Below are 18,655 nucleotides of genomic sequence, written 5' to 3'. Positions count from 1 at the left end.
AAGAAGTAAGAAAAGAAAAAAAAACAAAATACAATTCCTTTGCAGATAGATTCGGATCTGTTGTATATTCTCTGCACTGAGCTGATCAGAGCAGATACTTCTCTGCATTTGTCCGGATCCCAGAATTGAGGTAGGATTTTTTAAATCGAATTTAGAAGTACATAAAAATATATTTATTGATTTAACATTTTCCATCTATTTTAATGTTACCAATCTAATCTATGAATTAATAAAATACATATTTACTACTTTAATATTTGACTTTAACCTGGAAATTAGCATATTATAATGTTCATAACCCAATATTTCAACCAATTCTGGAACTTTGTCCTATATAGAATTATTAACTCAATATTTTAATTGGCTCTAGAGGTTAAAAAAAGCAGAACTCCAGATGTCATATTTTAACCAAATCTAAGAATATATGTAGTTCTTCATTTACTATTGTCATAAAAGTTAGACATTTATAAACATATTAGATTAAAATTGTAAGCATGTTGGGAGATATCATTTATCATTATTACTATTTTAATAACATCTGGAAAATAGTAAAAAATATACTTACTCATTTAATATATAATCAAATCTAGAGAAAAGTAATGTATAATTATTCACTATTTTAATGAAAATAAGAATATATCATTATTAAATATGTAAATGATAATTGGAATTCATACACTATATAATTATTAATGCAACATGTTTAACAAATGTGGAAATCAACACAATATATACGTATTAATGTAAGGTTTTAATCAAATCTAGAAATTAAATAGTATGTAAATATTAATGTAATGTGAAATGAATCTGGAAATCAATAAAATATGGACTTACTATTAATGAGTAATGAATACAATATCTAGTTCTTAATTTATTATATTAGTTAAAACAGTAATTCATGATATACATAATTATACATTTGTTATTTAAATGGAAAGTAGAAATTGATAACTTATATTGGAATTAAATTATTTTAAATATTGGAACTGAAATCTTAGGTTATTTATTTTTAATCAAAATTATGAATACTTTTCATTTTAATCATTTTTAAAAAAAATTGATATAGCATGCTGTTATTAATTTTTCATTCTGAGTCTCAAAATTAATATAAACTGTAACTCTTAACTTACCAGTTTAATCTATTTTGGAAAATATAATGTGTAAAATGAATGGGGCAAAGACAATTTTTTAAAATAAACACTAATATAAACCATAAATAATATAATTGTTATTTCACTATATACATTCATTTCATGAGCAACAATAATTTGTAGAGTTGAATCATATTGATACATTCATATAGATTTTTATATATTTGATCTAGATTTTCCTTCTGCAGAGCCTTTTGGGCCAATCCATGAGTGATGTCTTCCTTGGAGCTGTCCAAACTCAAGGTAAAGAATTTTTAAAAGTCCTCTCGATTCAGTTCTGTGTCACTCATTAGCTAGACGGGGGGAAGGTTTGGGGTAAATGTGTCCAAAGTGCTTTATTGGTTTAGGATTCCAATCCCATTTACCAAAGGGATTTAGGGCCAGACACTCAAGTGGATTGAGGTGCCCAAAGGTGCAGCTCCAGCCCAGTCAATTTCATGTTAACCTTGAAGAATAGGGAGGAGGGGACATTAAATCAGCTCGTTCTGCTTCTGTGACATCATCCACTGTTTTGACCAGCACAGATGGGGTTTGTGATCCTAGACAGGTCCATAAGACCTGATCCAGCTATGGAAGCAGGAGCAAGAGTTCATTGCCCAAGCAGGACAGCTGGCTCAATACCTTAGTGCAGGATCTTTATCCAGTGCGGAGGGTTTCCTTAGGCAGAATAAACCCAGCTTCAGTGTCAGATCCCAGGCAGAATTTGAAATATGATATGTAGGAGAGAGAGAGAGAGAGAGACAGAGAAAGTGACTGTGACTGTGTGTGTGCTAGTTCCTAATACTGTAACCACTAGACCCCTCTCCCCTCCCAGCACTCTGGGTAGAACCTGGGAATCCTCTTGATTGTTTCCTTTCAGCTCCAGGGCCCCCTGATACATTCGGCCAACGGCACCATCCCAGTGACCAAGTTCATCCTGCTGGGTTTCGAATCCATGGACTGGGAGAGCCGCACTTTCCTCTGTGCCCTTCTCTCCACCGCCTACACTGGGACGCTGGCAGGCAACCTGTGCATTTTGTGGGCCGTGCTGCGGGACCCCCGCCTCCAACGCCTGCCCATGTACATCCTGCTGGGGAACTTCTCCTGGCTGGAGATCTCCTATGTCACAACCACAGTGCCAAGGATGCTCTCTGACCTCGTGTCCCCCGGCGTCCCCATCTCCTTTCCTGCCTGCTTTATGCAGTTCTATTTCTTCTTATCCATGGGGGCCACCGAGTGCCTCTTCCTCGCTGCCATGGCCTTGGATAGGTACCTGGCCATCTGCCACCCCCTGCGCTACCCTGTCCTCATGTCCCCTCACAGCTGCTGGGTGTTGGCCTCCTCCTGCTGGCTCATTGGCTTCCTGTGGTTCATAGTGCCTGTCACCCTCATCTCCCAACTCTCCTTCTGTGGCACCAACACCCTGGATCATTTTGTCTGTGACCCAGCCCCGTTGCTGGCTGCCTCCTGCACCCCAGCTCCCCAGGCTGAACATTCCTGCTATGCCCTGAGCTCCCTCATAATCTTTGCCACCATCCTCTTCATCCTGGCCTCCTATGGGCTTGTCATCAGGGCTGTGCTGAGGCTGCCAGCTGGGGCTGGGCGGCACAAGGCTTTCTCCACCTGCTCCTCACACCTGGCTGTCGTGAGCCTGTTCTACGGCTCTGGCATGGTCAACTACGTCAACCCGGCAGCCTCTGGGGCCAGTGGGAAGGTGGTGACTCTCTTCTACACGGTGGGGACCCCACTGCTCAACCCGCTGATCTACAGCCTGAGGAACAAGGAGATGAAGGAGGCTCTGAAGAGGACCCTGCTGGGGGAGCAGTAGGGGGTTCTGCTCTGTCCGCACTCTGCAGGGACTGGCTGGTCAGGGGAGTGGGCAATGGGATATGAGGCCTTTTCCTTCTGGGGGTGAAGACTCCAATGAAGCAGGGGGAGCACACACAGCATTACTTCTAGGTCATACTATAAAGATGCCCATTTGACAATGAACCCAGAACACAATTGAGAACTGGAGGGGACGGCGGAGGTGTCTGTGTGTGTGTGTCTTTTCTGGAGGAAATATGCCCTGCTCAGTGTGTGTGTGCAGAAGGAGACTGAAAGGAGAGTGTGTGTGGGGAGGCTGGCTTGTATATCTGCCCCTTTTCTCTAGTGATATTTGAAGACAGTTATCTGTATAAATGTGTCACCACACTTAGATCTTGAAGGCAAAGTTCTGCTCTCCTTTTTTCTGATGTCAATCAGGACCAACCCCGTTGATGTCCAGAGACTAACACCCATGGATCTAGGGCCATGGATTATGGTGACATTATATTTGCATGTTATGGATGACACACCCCTCCCACAGCCAGAGTTAGTACCCAGGAGTCCCAGCTCCCCTCCCCATCTAACCTCCTCAACCTCACTCAGTTCCCACAGCCAATGATAGGACCCAGGAGGCCCACCACCCCCCTATCTAACTCTCTAGATCCCCAATCTCCTTCCATAGCAAGGGACAGAAATTAGAAGAAGTTCTCCAACCATCAGAGGTGTGAGGTTCTGGAACAAGTTGTGTGGGTAAACAGCTTCATTGGTTTTAAGGGAGCGCCGGACAAAAATATGAGTGGGATCGTTTGATGGAGTTACTTATGATGGGAAGGGGCAGGATTTATCAGCCCTGAAGGTCCCTTCTGCTTCATCTCTGATGTTCGTAAAATCCCATGCTTCAGGGTTTCAGCTGGTCACCTGCAGGGGTCATGAAGGGATACCCCCCAAAATATATTATTTTTTGTTTTTATGGGAGGAGTTATTTGTGTTGTTCTCTTCTTCCTCTGAAGTATCAGTGATAGCCATTGCTGGAGATGGAACCTTGGACGGGGTGGGCCAGGGCTCCGAGGTGTCACCGAGACTTCTCATTCTCAGGTGCTCACTTGGCTGGTTCTAGCTCACAAGCTCAGGGTCTAACTGGTTGCCATATGTGGGGTGGGAAGGAATTTTCACCCAGCTCAGATTGGCAGTGACTTTGTGGGTTTTGTTCCTTCCTCTGTTGTGTGGGGTGCAGCTCACTCAACAGGATTACCTGGGATGTCTCTCACTTAATCCTTTCCCTTCCCTTAATCGTGGACCTGCCCCTACTGGTGAGACCTTGTCTGTGTGTTTTGGGGAGGCTGGGAGCAGGACTTCAGGGTTCCCTTCCCCAGTGTGGAATGTAGTAGGTTAGTGCAGAGACAGCAGGAATTCAGAAATCCTGGGTCCCACACCCAACTCTGGGAGAGAAGCAGGGCCTCATGTGTTAGTGTAATTGGAGCTGGGAGCCAGGACTTCTGGGTTCCACTTCTAGTTCTGGGATATTGCATAGGCAATTGCCATGCCTTGTCCCCTATCTTCCACATTACTTTGTGTTTTCTAAAACATTTATCCATCTATAAATTGTTCCGCACCATCACCTGACATTTCATCTTTTGAGAAATCAAGTTAAAAATAAATTGCCAAGCCTGATCAGACCAGCTGTTCACCCTTTTCTTTTAATCGTTCTGCTAATCACTAGACTGCAATCTTTTGGCAATGGGTTGCACAGGGTGGTGAAGGAGAGGTAGTATGAATTGCTTCTGATTGGGTTTTGGAGTGAGGAGAGTTAATAAAATACTTAATTTTTGTATTTTCTATGGAGCCCAAGGGAGTTAGGAACTCACATCTCATTAAAATACAATGGGATCCAACTAATGTTTCACTAATTAACGTGTGTGTGTGTGTGTGCTGTGAGCACTGAATGAAAATTAGATTGGTTCTTGAGAAGTAACTTTTTCCTCTTTCCTCATTTTGATTAGATCAGGTTGAATATTTGCTGTCAACATGTTTTAACTTTTACAAATGGATTTTTATGAGAATGTTTTTATTTTCACTGAATTTGGGGAGTTTCTAGGGATTCAACAGTTTGGTGACAGTCAAACACAAGAAAAAGAATCTGCTTTTGGATGTTGAAAAGTGAAGAAAAAATAGTTTTTGTGGGCTACCCATTTTTCAATGAAAACCTGACAGTCAACAATACATTTTGACAGCATAAACAAATAAATGTTTCATATATTAATAGACTCAAGGCCAGAAGGGAACATTGTGATCATCTAGTCTGACCTTCTGTATAACACAGGCCTTTGAACGTCCTCAAAATAATTCCTGTTTGAACTACAGCAGATCTTTTAGAAAAGCATCCAATAATTTAAAATTTGACCAGGATGGAGAATCCACCATGACCCTTAGCATGTTGTTCCAGTGGTTAATTACCTTCAAAGTTAAAATTTACATCTTAATCCAGTCTGAACTTGTCTAACTTCAGCTTCCAGCCATTATCTCATGTTATACCTTTCTCTGCTAGACTGAAGGACACAGTATTAAATATTTGTTTCCCACATAAATACTTATAGACTGTGATCAAATCACCCCTTAACCTTCATTTGTTAAGATAAATAGACTGAGCTCCTTCAGTCTATCATTACATTCAATGTGTTTGTAGAAAATAAAATACATTTTCCAGCTGATCCTAATTCTCTTTAATAGCTACCATAATATGGAGATATACCTCTGTCATAGAACTAGAAGAGACCCTGAAGGGTCATTGAGTCCAGCCCCCTGCCCTCACTAGCAGGACCAAGTACTGAGTTTGCCCCTGATCCCTAAGTGGCCCCCTCAAGGATTGAACTCACAGCTCTGAGATTAGCAGGCCAATGCTCAAACCACTGAGCTATCCCTCCCCCTGTAATAATAATTACATGCAGCTGGCACTGCTCACATCAGTAGTGTGATGAAGGAGCCCATTAATTGGAATTTTCAAAGGTGAGTCAGGCACTCAGTTCCTCTGAACCTCAAATCAACCTAGGCCCCCAAATCCTTTGAAAATCCAAGCATTTGTTGTTTATACAACTCCTAGGACAACAGCATTACTACAGCTAGGGGGCAGCATGGAAAATGGCCTGGAGATGATTGAAGATGGATAAAGGTATTGAGGTCATCATAACTAGCACCCCTTGTGTAGGCAGATGCAATGAGATAGGTGACTCAGCTCAAATAAAATAGTCCAGGAATGGAGCTCTCTGTTGTCTTGATGGGCAGGACAAGAACTTGGCACATTTTAGATGGGGGAATCTCTTACTTTCAATGAGGTTGCACAGGTGTAACCAACTGGACCTTAGCCAGACATTCTGTGGTGGAATGCAAGGTAGAGTAGATTTACAGCTCTCTGCACTGGAGCTGGATTGGCTCTGGAGGGCCAGTGTAAGTGTTTGAAAAACAAAAACAAAGAAAAAAAATAGGAAAATTTAGTCATTTTAGCTGGGCATTTCAAAGGAGTGTAAGGGAGTTGGGAGCTCGAATCTCACTGAAATCCAAAGGAAGTCAAACACCTATCTCTCAGCACTGTGGAGGACAGGATCAGAATTCAAAATATCCTTGACAAAGAGGAGAATTGGCCTGAAATCAACAAGAAAAAAGTCAATATAGACTACTATGAAATGCTACAATTAGAAAGGAAAAATTAAAGGCACAATTACGACATGGGAAATAATTGGCTAGGCAGTAGTGCTGCAGAAAAGGATCTGGGGTTATAGTGGATCCTAGACTGAATATAAGTCAACAGTGTGAAGCTGTTGCAAAAGGGGCAGATGTTATTCAGGGATATATCAATAAAATGACCAGCGGTTTAGAAAACCAGGCCTATGAGAAAAGGTTGAAAGAACTGGGCAGATTTAGTCTAGGGAACGGAAGGCTGAGGAAGGACCTGATAACCGCCTTCAGATATGCTAGGGGTTGTTATAAAGAGGATGGTGCTCCATTGCTCTCCATTTCCACCAAGGACAGGACAAAAAGTAATTGGTTTAGATTGCAGCAAAGGAGATTCAGGTTACATGTTAGGAAAAATTTTCTAACTCTCAGGATAGTTAAGCAGTGGAACTGGTCACCTCAGGAGGATGTGAAATTCCCGTCTCTGGAAGGTTTAAAAAACAATTTGGACAAACACCTATAGGGGTGGTCAAGGCATATTTAATCCTCCCTTACTGAAGTATGGACTAGATGACCCTTTCAGGGCCCCTTCTAGCCCATTATATTTAGTTAATCTAACACTTTCCATTATAAAAGGTTCTCGCAATCTTTTCTTGAGAATCTTACACACCTCCATTGTTTGCAGCAGGCCTTTGATATTCAGGCAGGGGGCTAGATCTCAGCCTAAAGAAGTGTCTTTTCTTTCTCCCATTCAATTCCATCAGCTTTTGCTGAGATAGAAACTTAAAATTTGCCATTTCCCTTTTCCAACTAGTCTCCATCTGCAGAAAGTCACATTTCCTACCCTCTCCCAAAACAACAAATGATCCAAGTTGCTAGAATTTCCATCACTGGATGTTTTTAAGGACAGGTTGGACAAACTCCTGCCAGGGATGATCTAGACTTGCTTGGCCAGGCTTGATGACTTCTCAAGGGTCCCTTCCAGCCCTATATTTATGGTTCTATGATCACTGAACACATATGCCTTTGGGTTGTCCTTTCCATTGTTGCCTAACCCCTCAATGTGTTATTTGCAGCAGGGACTGAACGCAGGAGTTCTGGATCTCACAGCATAAACCATACTCTTTAGTTTTAAGTCTGCAGTAGACTCACAAAGCCATATCCATGGTCTAACCACTAGAGAGGAAGAGAGAATCACAGCAAGTTTGCATGGGTTATAAGTGTATTGTGAATATGTATAGTAACTCACTCCATGAGTAGGCCCATTGTGGTGTTTGCTTGCTTGTTTATTTATTTGCAGAGTGAGTTACCCATCAGTATTAGTAAATATGGAAAAATCTAGCTACTTGAGATTGTGGTGCAAAGTTCTGCATATGATAGGCTGTGATGATGATGATGATGATGACAAAAGAGTGCCTACATGGCTGACATACAGAAAGAAAGAAGCCCTGCTCTGGGCAAATCCTGGCAGTTTCCTCTCCCTTGTCTAATTTTCAATCACTAGCTCTGAGCCGAGAGATGAAGCTTTAGGATTCATTAGCTGAGATTTTAATAATTGCCTAATGGAATTGGATACCAACATGTCATCAATGGGAACTGGGTATCCAGCAACTTTTTCTGGTTCTGAAAATCTCGGTTAAAAAAAAAAACCTACTTCCATACCAGCAGAAAGACCATTCCATTTCAATGGTGGGATATGGGCATCTACCAACCTTTGTCTCTTAGGAAAATTCCATTCATGATACATACCAGTACCAGTGGCATTGGTTGGTTTTAAGTGGGGTCAAAGTCATTAAACTTTTATTACTAAGGGGAAGACTTATGATGGGGTTTTCAAAGGAGCCTAAAGGACATAGGCACCTAAGTCCTGCTACTTCAATGGGAATTGGGCACCTAATTCCATTTGGCTGCTTTGGAAATCCCAGCTGATGCTGATGAGGAGGAAGATGGGGATGTCCATCGCTGGCATTCTGCTTCTTCTTTCCCTGGTTGTGGTGTGTAACAAAGTGGCCTTTGGCAGGACACTACTGAGAGTATCAATTCAGGACAAATTGCTTGGAGCAGGGCAGTCACAGCCCAAGGCTGGGGTTCCTTTACTACTGAGGCACACCAAACCAGCCAAACAGAGAGGACTTTGGGTTTACCCCACTGGCGAATCAGAAGTAATACAAGCAATTCCCTCAGACACTCCAGTTTCCCAATATCACCACCAGCACCATTCCTTATGGGGATGAATGATTATGAAAACCAATACCCCAGTAAAAGAAAAAAGTTTATCCCGAAGGACCAAGCCCCAGACCCAGGTCAATATACAAGTCAGATCTTACCCATAAATCATGCTGTTGCCAGTCCTTTAGAATCTAAAATCTTAAGGTTTATTCATAAAAAGAAAGAAATATAGATGAGAGCTAAAATTGGTTAAAGTAATCAATTACATCCAGCAATGGCAAAGTTCTTGGTTCAGGCTTGTAGCAGTGATGGACTAAACAGCAGGGTCAAATCAAGTCTCTGGAGAACATCCACAGATTTGGATGGGTCATTCAGTCCATTGTTCAGAGCTTCAGTTTGTAGCAAAGTTCCTCCAGAGGTAAGAAGCAGGGTTGGAGATAAAATGGAGACGATGCAGCTGCCTTTTATAGTCTCTTGCCGTGCAGCCTGTGCTTCCTTTTTTCAAACACAAGCTGCCTAGCACATGGCTTTGAAGCCTTAGATTTCTCTCCATAGGCATGTCCCTGCATGCCTTGCTGAGTCTTAAGGTGTATCTGCCTTCCCTCAATGGGTCAGTTGTGTAGCTGATGGTCCTTAATGGGCCATCAAGCAGGCTAGGCAGTGCTGATGCCAAACTGTCTGGGGTGTCACCCAGAAGCATAGCACAACTTTGAATTACAAACATACATACATATCTATAACTCATAACACAAAGGCGATACAAACATATAAACAAGATTATCATATCTGGCAAATTATAACATTTCTGCAGATATCTTACATGGCATATCTGACTAATTACTTTGTGGGCGTTACCCCAGGAGCCAACATTTGAAACAGGTATAGAGCCAATACTTATAACTTTAAATACAAAAATGATACATGCATACAGCTAGCATAATCGTAACCAGCAAATCATAACCTTTTCATAGACACCTTACTTGACCTCGTTTGAACAAGATATGGTACAAAATTCGGGGGAGGAATAGCTCAGTGGTTTGAGTATTGGTCCACTAAACCCAGCTTGTGAACTCAATCCTTGAGGGGGCCATTTAGGGATCTGGGGCAAAAATCTGTCCGGGGATTGGTCCTGTTTTGAGCAGGGGGTTGGACAAGATGACCTCCTGAGGTCCCTTCCAACCCTGATATTTTATGAACTATAGGACCTTGGTTGCAACAACAATCTGTATGGTCACAGTTCATGTTAATAACATCACATTGTGTAACAATAGTATCAGAAGAACATGTTACAATTTATTGTCAATGGATGGTGAATCATTTTGACTATCAGCTACTCATGGGACCCTCCAATGAATAGAAATAGTCACCTTCTCCCAGCAATAATGAGTTTTGAGAGAGGTGACAGACGTGCTCTCAGTGTGTAGAACTGAGTTCAAATAGGCTGGAAACCTGAATTTATCACTGTTAATTCCATAAAAAAGTGAGATTCAGACCCATGAAGAGAACTCACCCATAGATTTGGAGAGCCAAGGATTAAGTGCTCCAATAGTATGATGATTAGGGTAGTATAAGAACTTGAATAGACTAGAAGAACTTCTTAACAATAAGGATCATTGAAAATCTTTCAAGCTTAGAAATTGTCCATGAGAACATGTCTATGGGGAAAGTGTTTCAGCTCTCTTCTTAATTAATGTCTCTTTGGTCTGCATCACATAGAACAGAGACAAATGGACATTTTTGAAGCTACCCCTTGAATATTCATTGTTTTCCTTTCACCACGTGAGTATTTTAAAACCACAACATTAAAAAAGGTCTAACTATAGGGAAAAGATGTGGAAAAAAATCAACGTATTGAATATTTTCCATTTTGCAGGACTCTGAATAACATTGTTCATGATTAAGTGAAATTGTACTGCTCTTTTTTAATCAGAATTGTTCATTACTGTAAATGAGCTTTTCAGAAAATGAAATATTTCCAGAACTAAACAGAAATACCTTCGATAAAAAAATCAGTGAAAATAATTTAAAAAAACACTATATTGTGGGAAATTTCCATTCATAGCATTTTTTTCTTTGTATTTACTTATTTATTTTGCTGAATGTTCATTTAAAAAAAAAAGATTTTATTTTTGCAGTTCAAAACTTTTTGGTGCAAAATATAAATTCAACCAGCTTTCCATAACATCTGATGTGATGGGGCTGCCTCTAAACTGGATCTGTGGCTGCATCTTCTAAACTTCAGGTGGATTTCAAAGGACATTGAGTTTAGTTGCCAATCCTGGAAAAATGCATGCATAGACTTAATTCTGGGAGTGGTTCCATTGAAAGCTTCGTAAGCAGCTGTCACTCTGTGAGGAAGACCTGAAAGGCTTAGAAAGCCATTGAAAGGCAGGCAGCAAGGTCAAAGGGAGCTGGCAGGGGAGTCACTAGACCTCGGTTCTATTCCCAGTTGCTGTATGACCTTGGACAAGTGATGTGAGGGCAATAATGGTATATTTACACTGGAGCTGGGGGTCTGAATGGCAGCTTGGGTGCTTGTACCCATGCTAGCTGGACTTATTTCGCTCGCTAAAAATAGAAGTGAGGCTGTCGCCACACCGACTTCAACACTGGCTGCACAAGCTGCCAGACCCCCTGGATATATACTTGTTTGTATAGGCACAAACATATCTACACAAGCTGCAAATCATACCCGTGACTTCAGTGTAGATGGACCCTAAGGCACAAAGCAATCAAAGGTCAGATTTTTAAAGGTATTTAGCCACATGACTCCCATTGATTTTAAAAATTAAAAAATCTGGCCCTTGATTGTTATGTGCCTCAGTTTCACCATAGGTCAAGTAGGGATGGTGATACAAACCTCCTTTGTAAAATGCTTTGAGATTTATGAACGAAAAGCAGATATAAAAGAGCAATGTTCTACTAGTGAATGGACAGTTTATTGAAAGAAGCATTGTTTTTGACAGAAAAAAGGATATAGACATTTGTTCTGTTTTTTGTAATAGGGTAAAATAGGGGCAGTTTAAAAGAAAAATGAATAGGGATTAAATATAATGGACTGTTTTAAAAATAGCTGTACATGGAGGATTGCTGTTGTTGTTTTTTTAATGTAAAAAGGAGAAATAATGATCTGAAAGATAGAGGTTTTCCAAAATATAGAAGCAGGTAGAAGTTTTATAGCAAGTAGCATCTGGCAGAGGTGAAAAATTAAATGTAAAGTACATCAGAACAGGCATTTTTCAAAATTAATGGGGAAAAAGAAAATACAAATAGGTCGAAGTTTAAAACAAAAATTCTCCAAAAGAATTATTTGGTAGAATAATGTAGGTTGTAAGCTTTTTGGTCAGGGATGATCATTTCTCTGTGAGTTTCTTGAAGGGCTGAGCATAGATGACGATGCCTGGAATGAAAATTAAGCTCACAACAGTGATCTGGGCTACAAAGCCAAAAGCTTATGATTTTCTTCCATGACATGTGTCTTTATCTTGACTAAGATGACGGTGTATGAAGTGAGTAGAATGATGAAGACTATTATGAGGAGCAGCCCGCCATTGGAGACCATCAGTATTTCGATCAAGTAAGTGTTGGTACAGGCCAGTTTGATGACTTCATGGACATCACAATAGAAATTGTCTAGGACACTAGGACCACAGAATGGTAACTGGAGTATCAGTTCAATCTGCACAATAGAGTGAATAAATCCACCTAGCCATGCCCCTGTCATCAGCCCCCCCCCCAAACACACTCCGGTTCATGATAGTCAAGTATTGCAGTGGTTTATAGATGGCCACATACCTATCCACTACCATAATCACAAGACAAAACATCATTGAAGCACCGATTAAGTGGAAAAGCCTCTGGAGGTTTGAATGAGATGATATTGCATTGAGAGAGGAGACCTGACAGCAGTTTTGGGGCATTAACTGAGGAGTCGCTGATATCTAGATAATACTTAGTCCTGCCATGAGTGCAGGGGACTGGACTAGATGACCTCTCGAGGTCCCTTCTAGTCCTATGATTCTATGATTTTACCCCATTTTTTCAACTGTAGGATTGGGGGTTGAGAATGTGAAAAAGTGTGAAAAAAAATACAGCACTCTCTCACATTTGAAATAGAAGAAGCAAAAATACTGAATCCAAATTAAATTAAAAGTTTATTTTATTTTGACATTTTCTAAAGAAAAATTCAGAACGTCCATCCAGAAAATGTGATTTTTCCAATAAAAAATGTTGATTCCAACAAATCCCCTTTTATGAGACTGATTTTTTTTTTTTGCAGTTGAATGTCAACCACTGCTAATAATCTCATGTGTATAAGACAGTGACGTGTCACTGCAAGTGTGAGCAGTGGTGGCTTGGGGACAATGAAAACTGGGGAGAGAGAGCATAGCTGTGTCACTGTTCAGGGTTATTCACGGTGTCCAGACTGAATCACTACTACCTGCTTACAGCATGAGAGAGGCTTGTCTGTACCCAGCAGGGTAAACCCACCCCAAACACCAGCTTTAGACAACACAAGCTCTCCACTTTGAGTTCCACAGATGACACTCTGTCCCAATGCAAACTAGCAATTTATACAGCTCAATGGTTTCATCGCAGTTCCACGCTCTTCATGCCACAAAGCACTTAGATGTGTCTGTGATGAAATGGGAATTTTCTTAATGTTTTTATGAATACTGTGTGTGTCTCAGTTTCCTCTGTGCATTGCACAAGTATCTAGGTGGTAGGGCAAGGTTCTGTGATGGTTGCAGAGACCCTTACAGGGTAGGTGTGACTGCCGTCTATCTCCCTGGATCCAGACAATGGCCGGAAACTCTGTATTCCAGCAACTGATGGCCTGGGCCCACCCTGCAAGAGCCAGCCATAAGAGTTGGAAAACAAAGAGAGGGGTGAACGTCAGGTGACTGGTTTGCCCAGGAAACAGCACAAAGGATGGAGGAGGAGCAACTGCGCGTGACCGACAGTGGGGTTCTGGAAGCTGGTCAGTCTCCTGGTTTGGGATTTCGGGGAGCTGGGAGAACCAGGGCTCTGGATTTCCCCAAGATGGACTTTGCTGAATCTTCCTGCTTTCGGTGTTAACAAAGATCTGTTCTATGCTGCATTCCAAATGACTAATAAATCCTTCAGTTTTACAGCACTGGCTGAGTGTCACTGCTGACTGTGGAAGTTGGGGTGCATGGCCCCTTTGGGGGGGGTGTAAGCCTTCCCCAAGTGTCCTATTCAGGTGGCCTCATTTTGGGAAGCTCATAGCGTGAAACAGGGGTGCTGAACGCTCCAAGGTCAGACCCAAGAGGCACTGAAGCCAAGGAGTTTGCTCTAGTGAGAGTGTGCCCTGAGGGGTTTTCACACTACAAGAGGGTCCTGTCTGAACTTCATTCAGAGCAGTGCTAGACCACCAAGCCTGTGCTCCCATGATAGCATCTATAGTAAAACCACACTGAAGTTTATTTAACAGAACTTGAAATAGAGATTCAAAATGAAAGCAAGTATAAAGGCAGGGCCGGCTCTGGGGTTTTTGCCGCCCCAAGCAAAAAAAATGTTGGCAGCCCCCTCCCCCCTTTTTTTGGCTTTTACACATGTTTGCATATTGGGGAAATAATCGCAGAATATAATCACACATCAGCATGTTTGGTTGACTCTGTTGCTGCAAATTTCAGAGCAGAAAGTCCAAGGAAAATCTTTAGTTCCTCTTTGAGCTGAAATAAAAGAGTGCAATTAGTCAAACTGATCTTGGGAGTTGCATGCAGGCTGATACGAACATCTAGGTAAATCAAAACGGTTAAAACTCAGTGATCTTTCACTTGTTAAAGAACATGTGTCGCTTACTCTGAAGAAAAAAAAATAGGAAAAAGGCTGATTGAAAATTAAATTGCTCCAGGAAAAAAAATCCAACTCCCCCAAGGAACAGGAAGTGAGATATTTTATTACTATACATTGATCTGTCAATGCCACTCACAGAAAGTCTCAGCAATCAAGCTGCAGCAAACATATGATGGTTACAGATATCTAACCAATGTTGAAATTAGTGCAGTTGAAAAGTTCAGCAGCGAGTGGCTGCAGGGACTGCTGCCCCACACCTCTTTCTGCTGTCAGCATGGGAGAGGAGGCCAGGCTGGGAAACAAGGCTGAAATTGACCATGTGCCAAGAAGGAGAGTTGAGCAAGGAAAACCCACAGTAATGTTCAACCTTAAACCGCCAAGGAATAAAAAGGAAAAAGGCAGGGGGCGGGGGGAGAGGAAGGCGAAGGGGTGGCTGACAGTGCTGCTGAGCTGGGAGTGTGGGGACATTAGCCAGGTCCAGCCTCTGCTAGAACCATGGAGAGCCCAGTCCTACCCTGTGTCCTTTATCCGGGTGATGGGAATATCAGCGAGGCAAAGGCCTGTTCAGAAAGGCTCTGGGAGGAGCGGAGCAGCAGCTAGGGCCACCTGGGAAAGCTCTGGGGGACACGGAGAGAAGCAAGGGCAGCCAGCAGCCGCCCGGCTCCATGGAAGGGAGCGCATCAGCTGGGGAAGAGGAGAGCGGGGGTGGGGAAAGTGCTGCGCTCCCTTTGCAAGCTCCCAGCGGTTTCAGCTCCTCCTTGTGCTTCAGTTTGCCCGGGGTGGGGGAGCAGCCTCCTCCTGCAGCCGGGTGGGGAAGAGCCAGCGGGAGATTAACAAGGCGCGTCCGAGTCCGAGGCGGGAGGAGGCGACATCGCCCGGCCACCGCCTGGCACTTACTGTCCACAGGCTGGAGCGCAGCCCTGGAGCCCACAGCAACTGGTCTCGGAGGAGCCGAACCTGGTGATCGAAGCGTCCCGCCGGTGGATCCGAGCCCACAAGTCGGTGCTGGCGGCCAAGTCCCCGGACATCCTGCGGGTGAAGGGGGTGAGCTACGGGCGCTGCGCCTGCTCATCGACACGGCCAGCATGGGCGAGGTGCGCCAGGATAACCTGGCGGAGATGGTGAGCGGCGCCCGCGTGCTGCAGTTGTCCTGCGCCCTGCACTGCGCGGCTGAGGCCATGCGGGCCCAGCTGCGCCTCCACAACTGCTACCAGGTGCTGTGCAGCCCCTGGGAATGTGCCGCCCCAAAAAAGGTGCTTGTTTTGCTGGTTCCTAGAGCTGGTCCTGATCCTCTGACAGGCAGCAGGGCTGAGGAGCTGCAGGAACGGATCCCCAGCTGGTGTAAAGTGACTGTTGATCCACTGGAGTCACTGAATCAACCCCCAGCTGGTGCAAATCAGCAATATCTTCATTTACATCTCTGGCCCGGATCCTGATCTGGTGCGAATCAGACGCTCTCTATTGTAGCTAATGGGACAGGTCCTCAGGGGGTGTAAATCAGCTGTAACTTCATTGGAGTAAAGGGGTGAAGCGATGCCTGATTCTGTATCATTCCTACCAACTTCTACCTGGGATTTCCCTGAAGCAAAAAATTTCTTACCCTCCCCCTTCTCTGCCAGGACAGCAGATGGTGCTAGATTGCTCACAACCTCCCCTGCAAACCCTGGTTAATTCCCACAGCCTGAGATCTGGATTGGACCCAGCCCAGCACAGTTCACAGACAGGGCCGGCTCTAACTTTTTTGCTGCCCCAAGCAGCAAAAAAAAGCGCCGCCCCGCCGAGCCCCCCCCTCGAGCGCCGCTCAGCTGGAGCTCCCCCCCCCGCCTCCCCAAGATTGGCCGCCCTTTACCAGGTGCCGCCCCAAGCATGTGCTTGGTTGCCTGGTGCCTGGAGCCGGCCCTGTATAAAGGTTTGAAAACATAAGGTTACAAGTAATAGGGGTGGAAAAACCAAAATGCAATCCATAGCCTACAATTATTGACAAGTTATTTTCCTGTCTGATAAGGTATTTCTTACCAACGGTTAGTCCTTGTAGCACCAGACCAGTTCAAAAAGATGGGATACACCTTTCATGAGAACCCCCTCTGTAATGGACAACAACTTGTGCTTTTTCTTCATCTTTTATACAATTACAGACGATTGTCTCTTACCCCTGGGGCCCCTTATTTAGACAATTTTCTTGTTTTGTTTTTGTAAATCCTCAAACCGGTACCTGGTCCTGAGAGTAAGCATAAGGCTGATCCATGGATGTCCATTGTTGATTGAATGAGCCCTGAGACCCACCTGGTCTCATGTGATGAAACTTCGCGGTAATAGTTTGGAACCAAAAATGCTACATATTACATAACTCTAAAATTATTTCTCATGTAAACATCACACCATGACAATCAGGTAGTTTTTAGCTTTTGGCACAGATCACACACAACCCCCTGCAATGAAATATTGAGAAGATGGCTGGATATGGGGTGATATGCCTGCTTGTATATGTCTGCATCACAATTGCCCACCACCTCTAGATGTCGAACACTCACTATTCTGGTGCAGCCCTTATGGTGTGGATGTTTGAGCAGGATGAACTCATGATCTACAAACATGAACTTTTACTGGTTGAGTTAAGGGACTGAAGTCATTAGTTCAAACATTGTGTGATACCAAAAACCTCTATACATGTTCCAGCTAGTAAAGAGAATCAGAGAGGCAACAAACGTTAGCATGGGCTACACATTGATCACTGGTAGAAGTGTGGCTTTGGAACGTTTCAGGCATTCTTAGGCTTGTGTAAGGGGACTGTTGCCCCCTTACTAACATTCAGTGGGGGTGTTTTGGTTGGCTAGCTCCCAGCACTAAAAGGGGAAGGGTCGATGGCAAATCAGGAGCCTGAGACTGACTGTCCCCAGGAACAATGGGGAGAGGCCAATGCTCCAGATCAGCCTGATTGACAGGGTGGGCAGGCTAATCAGAGAGTCAGGAGGCCGGGGGGGGTCCCGTCCTCCGTGTGAACTGGAATTGCCTGGGTCAGACTGAGTGGGGCCGAGCTAAGGAGAGAGCAGGGGCCAAAGCTGAGCTGGAGAGCAGAACCGTGCCAGATCCAGAGCCAGAGACGCAGCCCAGGGAGAGCAGATCCTGTGCTGGGAGCAGAGCTGCAGCCACAGAGCCAGAGACGCAGCCCAGGGAGAGCAGATCCTGTGCTGGGAGCAGAGCTGCAGCCACAGAGCAAGAGACGCAGCCCAGGGGGAGCAGATCCTGTGCTGGGAGCAGAGCTGCAGCCACAGAGCCAGAGACGCAGCCCGGGGAGAGCAGATCCTGTGCTGGGAGCAGAGCTGCAGCCACAGAGCCAGGTGTGGTGAGCAAGTGGGGCCAGCCAAGGGGGAACCTGGGCAAAGGGCCCAGCACAGAAAGACACCCCCAGACAAGGGCCCTTGCAGGCCAGACCGGGAGGGGGACCTTAACCCTACGGGGGGCTGACGCTGGGAAGAAGGGTCCCACCACTCAAAGCCCGGAGGTGTGTGGCCACCACCATTGCAAGTGTCCAACCCACAGCGTCTCTGCAGCATGGCCAGGGCCTGAGAAGGAGGCCTGGGACCTACAAGAAGCAGACTGTGACCTGCCCTGACATTCCAGAGACATTGTTTGTGATGTTCCCTGCCACAGAGCGGGGTGATGTGTTTTCCTTTAACCTTTCCCATTTTTCCTTGTTCTTTTCTTTAGATTAATTGTTAATTAAACAACTTGTATTTGCTTTAAATTGTATGGAATAATCAGTGGGTCAGGGAGGTGCCCAGTGCAGAGAGAGTACCCCGGAGTGGGGACACCCTAGCCCGTGTCCTAGGTGACCACAGCAGGGTTGGGGGTCGAGCCCCCCAGGAATCCTGGGCCCAGCCTTGTTGGGGTTACGAGGACTCAGCCAGACAGGAGAGTGGAAGGGGAGCCCTCAAGGGCAGGGAGGCCTCTGGGTAAAGGAAGTGGGAGCGGGGACTCAGATCCTTTCGCTAGCCCACCTCACCGGGGTAGTGCAGAAGTCAGGAAATTTCCCCACAATAGCGGGACCATTCCCCCGCTTACAC

The 18,655-nt window shown here is 44.3% G+C and overlaps 1 protein-coding gene across 1 annotated transcript; it reads left to right on the top strand.

Moving 5' to 3' along the window:
- Positions 1-1,364: 1,364 nt before the first annotated feature.
- LOC117885594 (olfactory receptor 11G2-like) lies at positions 1,365-2,958 on the top strand. Its single transcript, XM_034786856.1, has 2 exons — positions 1,365-1,394; positions 2,011-2,958. Exons 1-2 carry the CDS (start codon positions 1,365-1,367, stop codon positions 2,956-2,958), a joined length of 978 nt encoding a protein of 325 aa, XP_034642747.1.
- Positions 2,959-18,655: the final 15,697 nt, after the last annotated feature.

This window comes from Trachemys scripta, chromosome 12 (assembly GCF_013100865.1).
Source record: "Trachemys scripta elegans isolate TJP31775 chromosome 12, CAS_Tse_1.0, whole genome shotgun sequence".
NCBI lineage: Eukaryota > Metazoa > Chordata > Testudines > Emydidae > Trachemys > Trachemys scripta.
The sequence above is the reverse complement of the archived record's forward strand: the minus strand, read 5'-3'. Positions and strand labels throughout refer to the sequence as shown.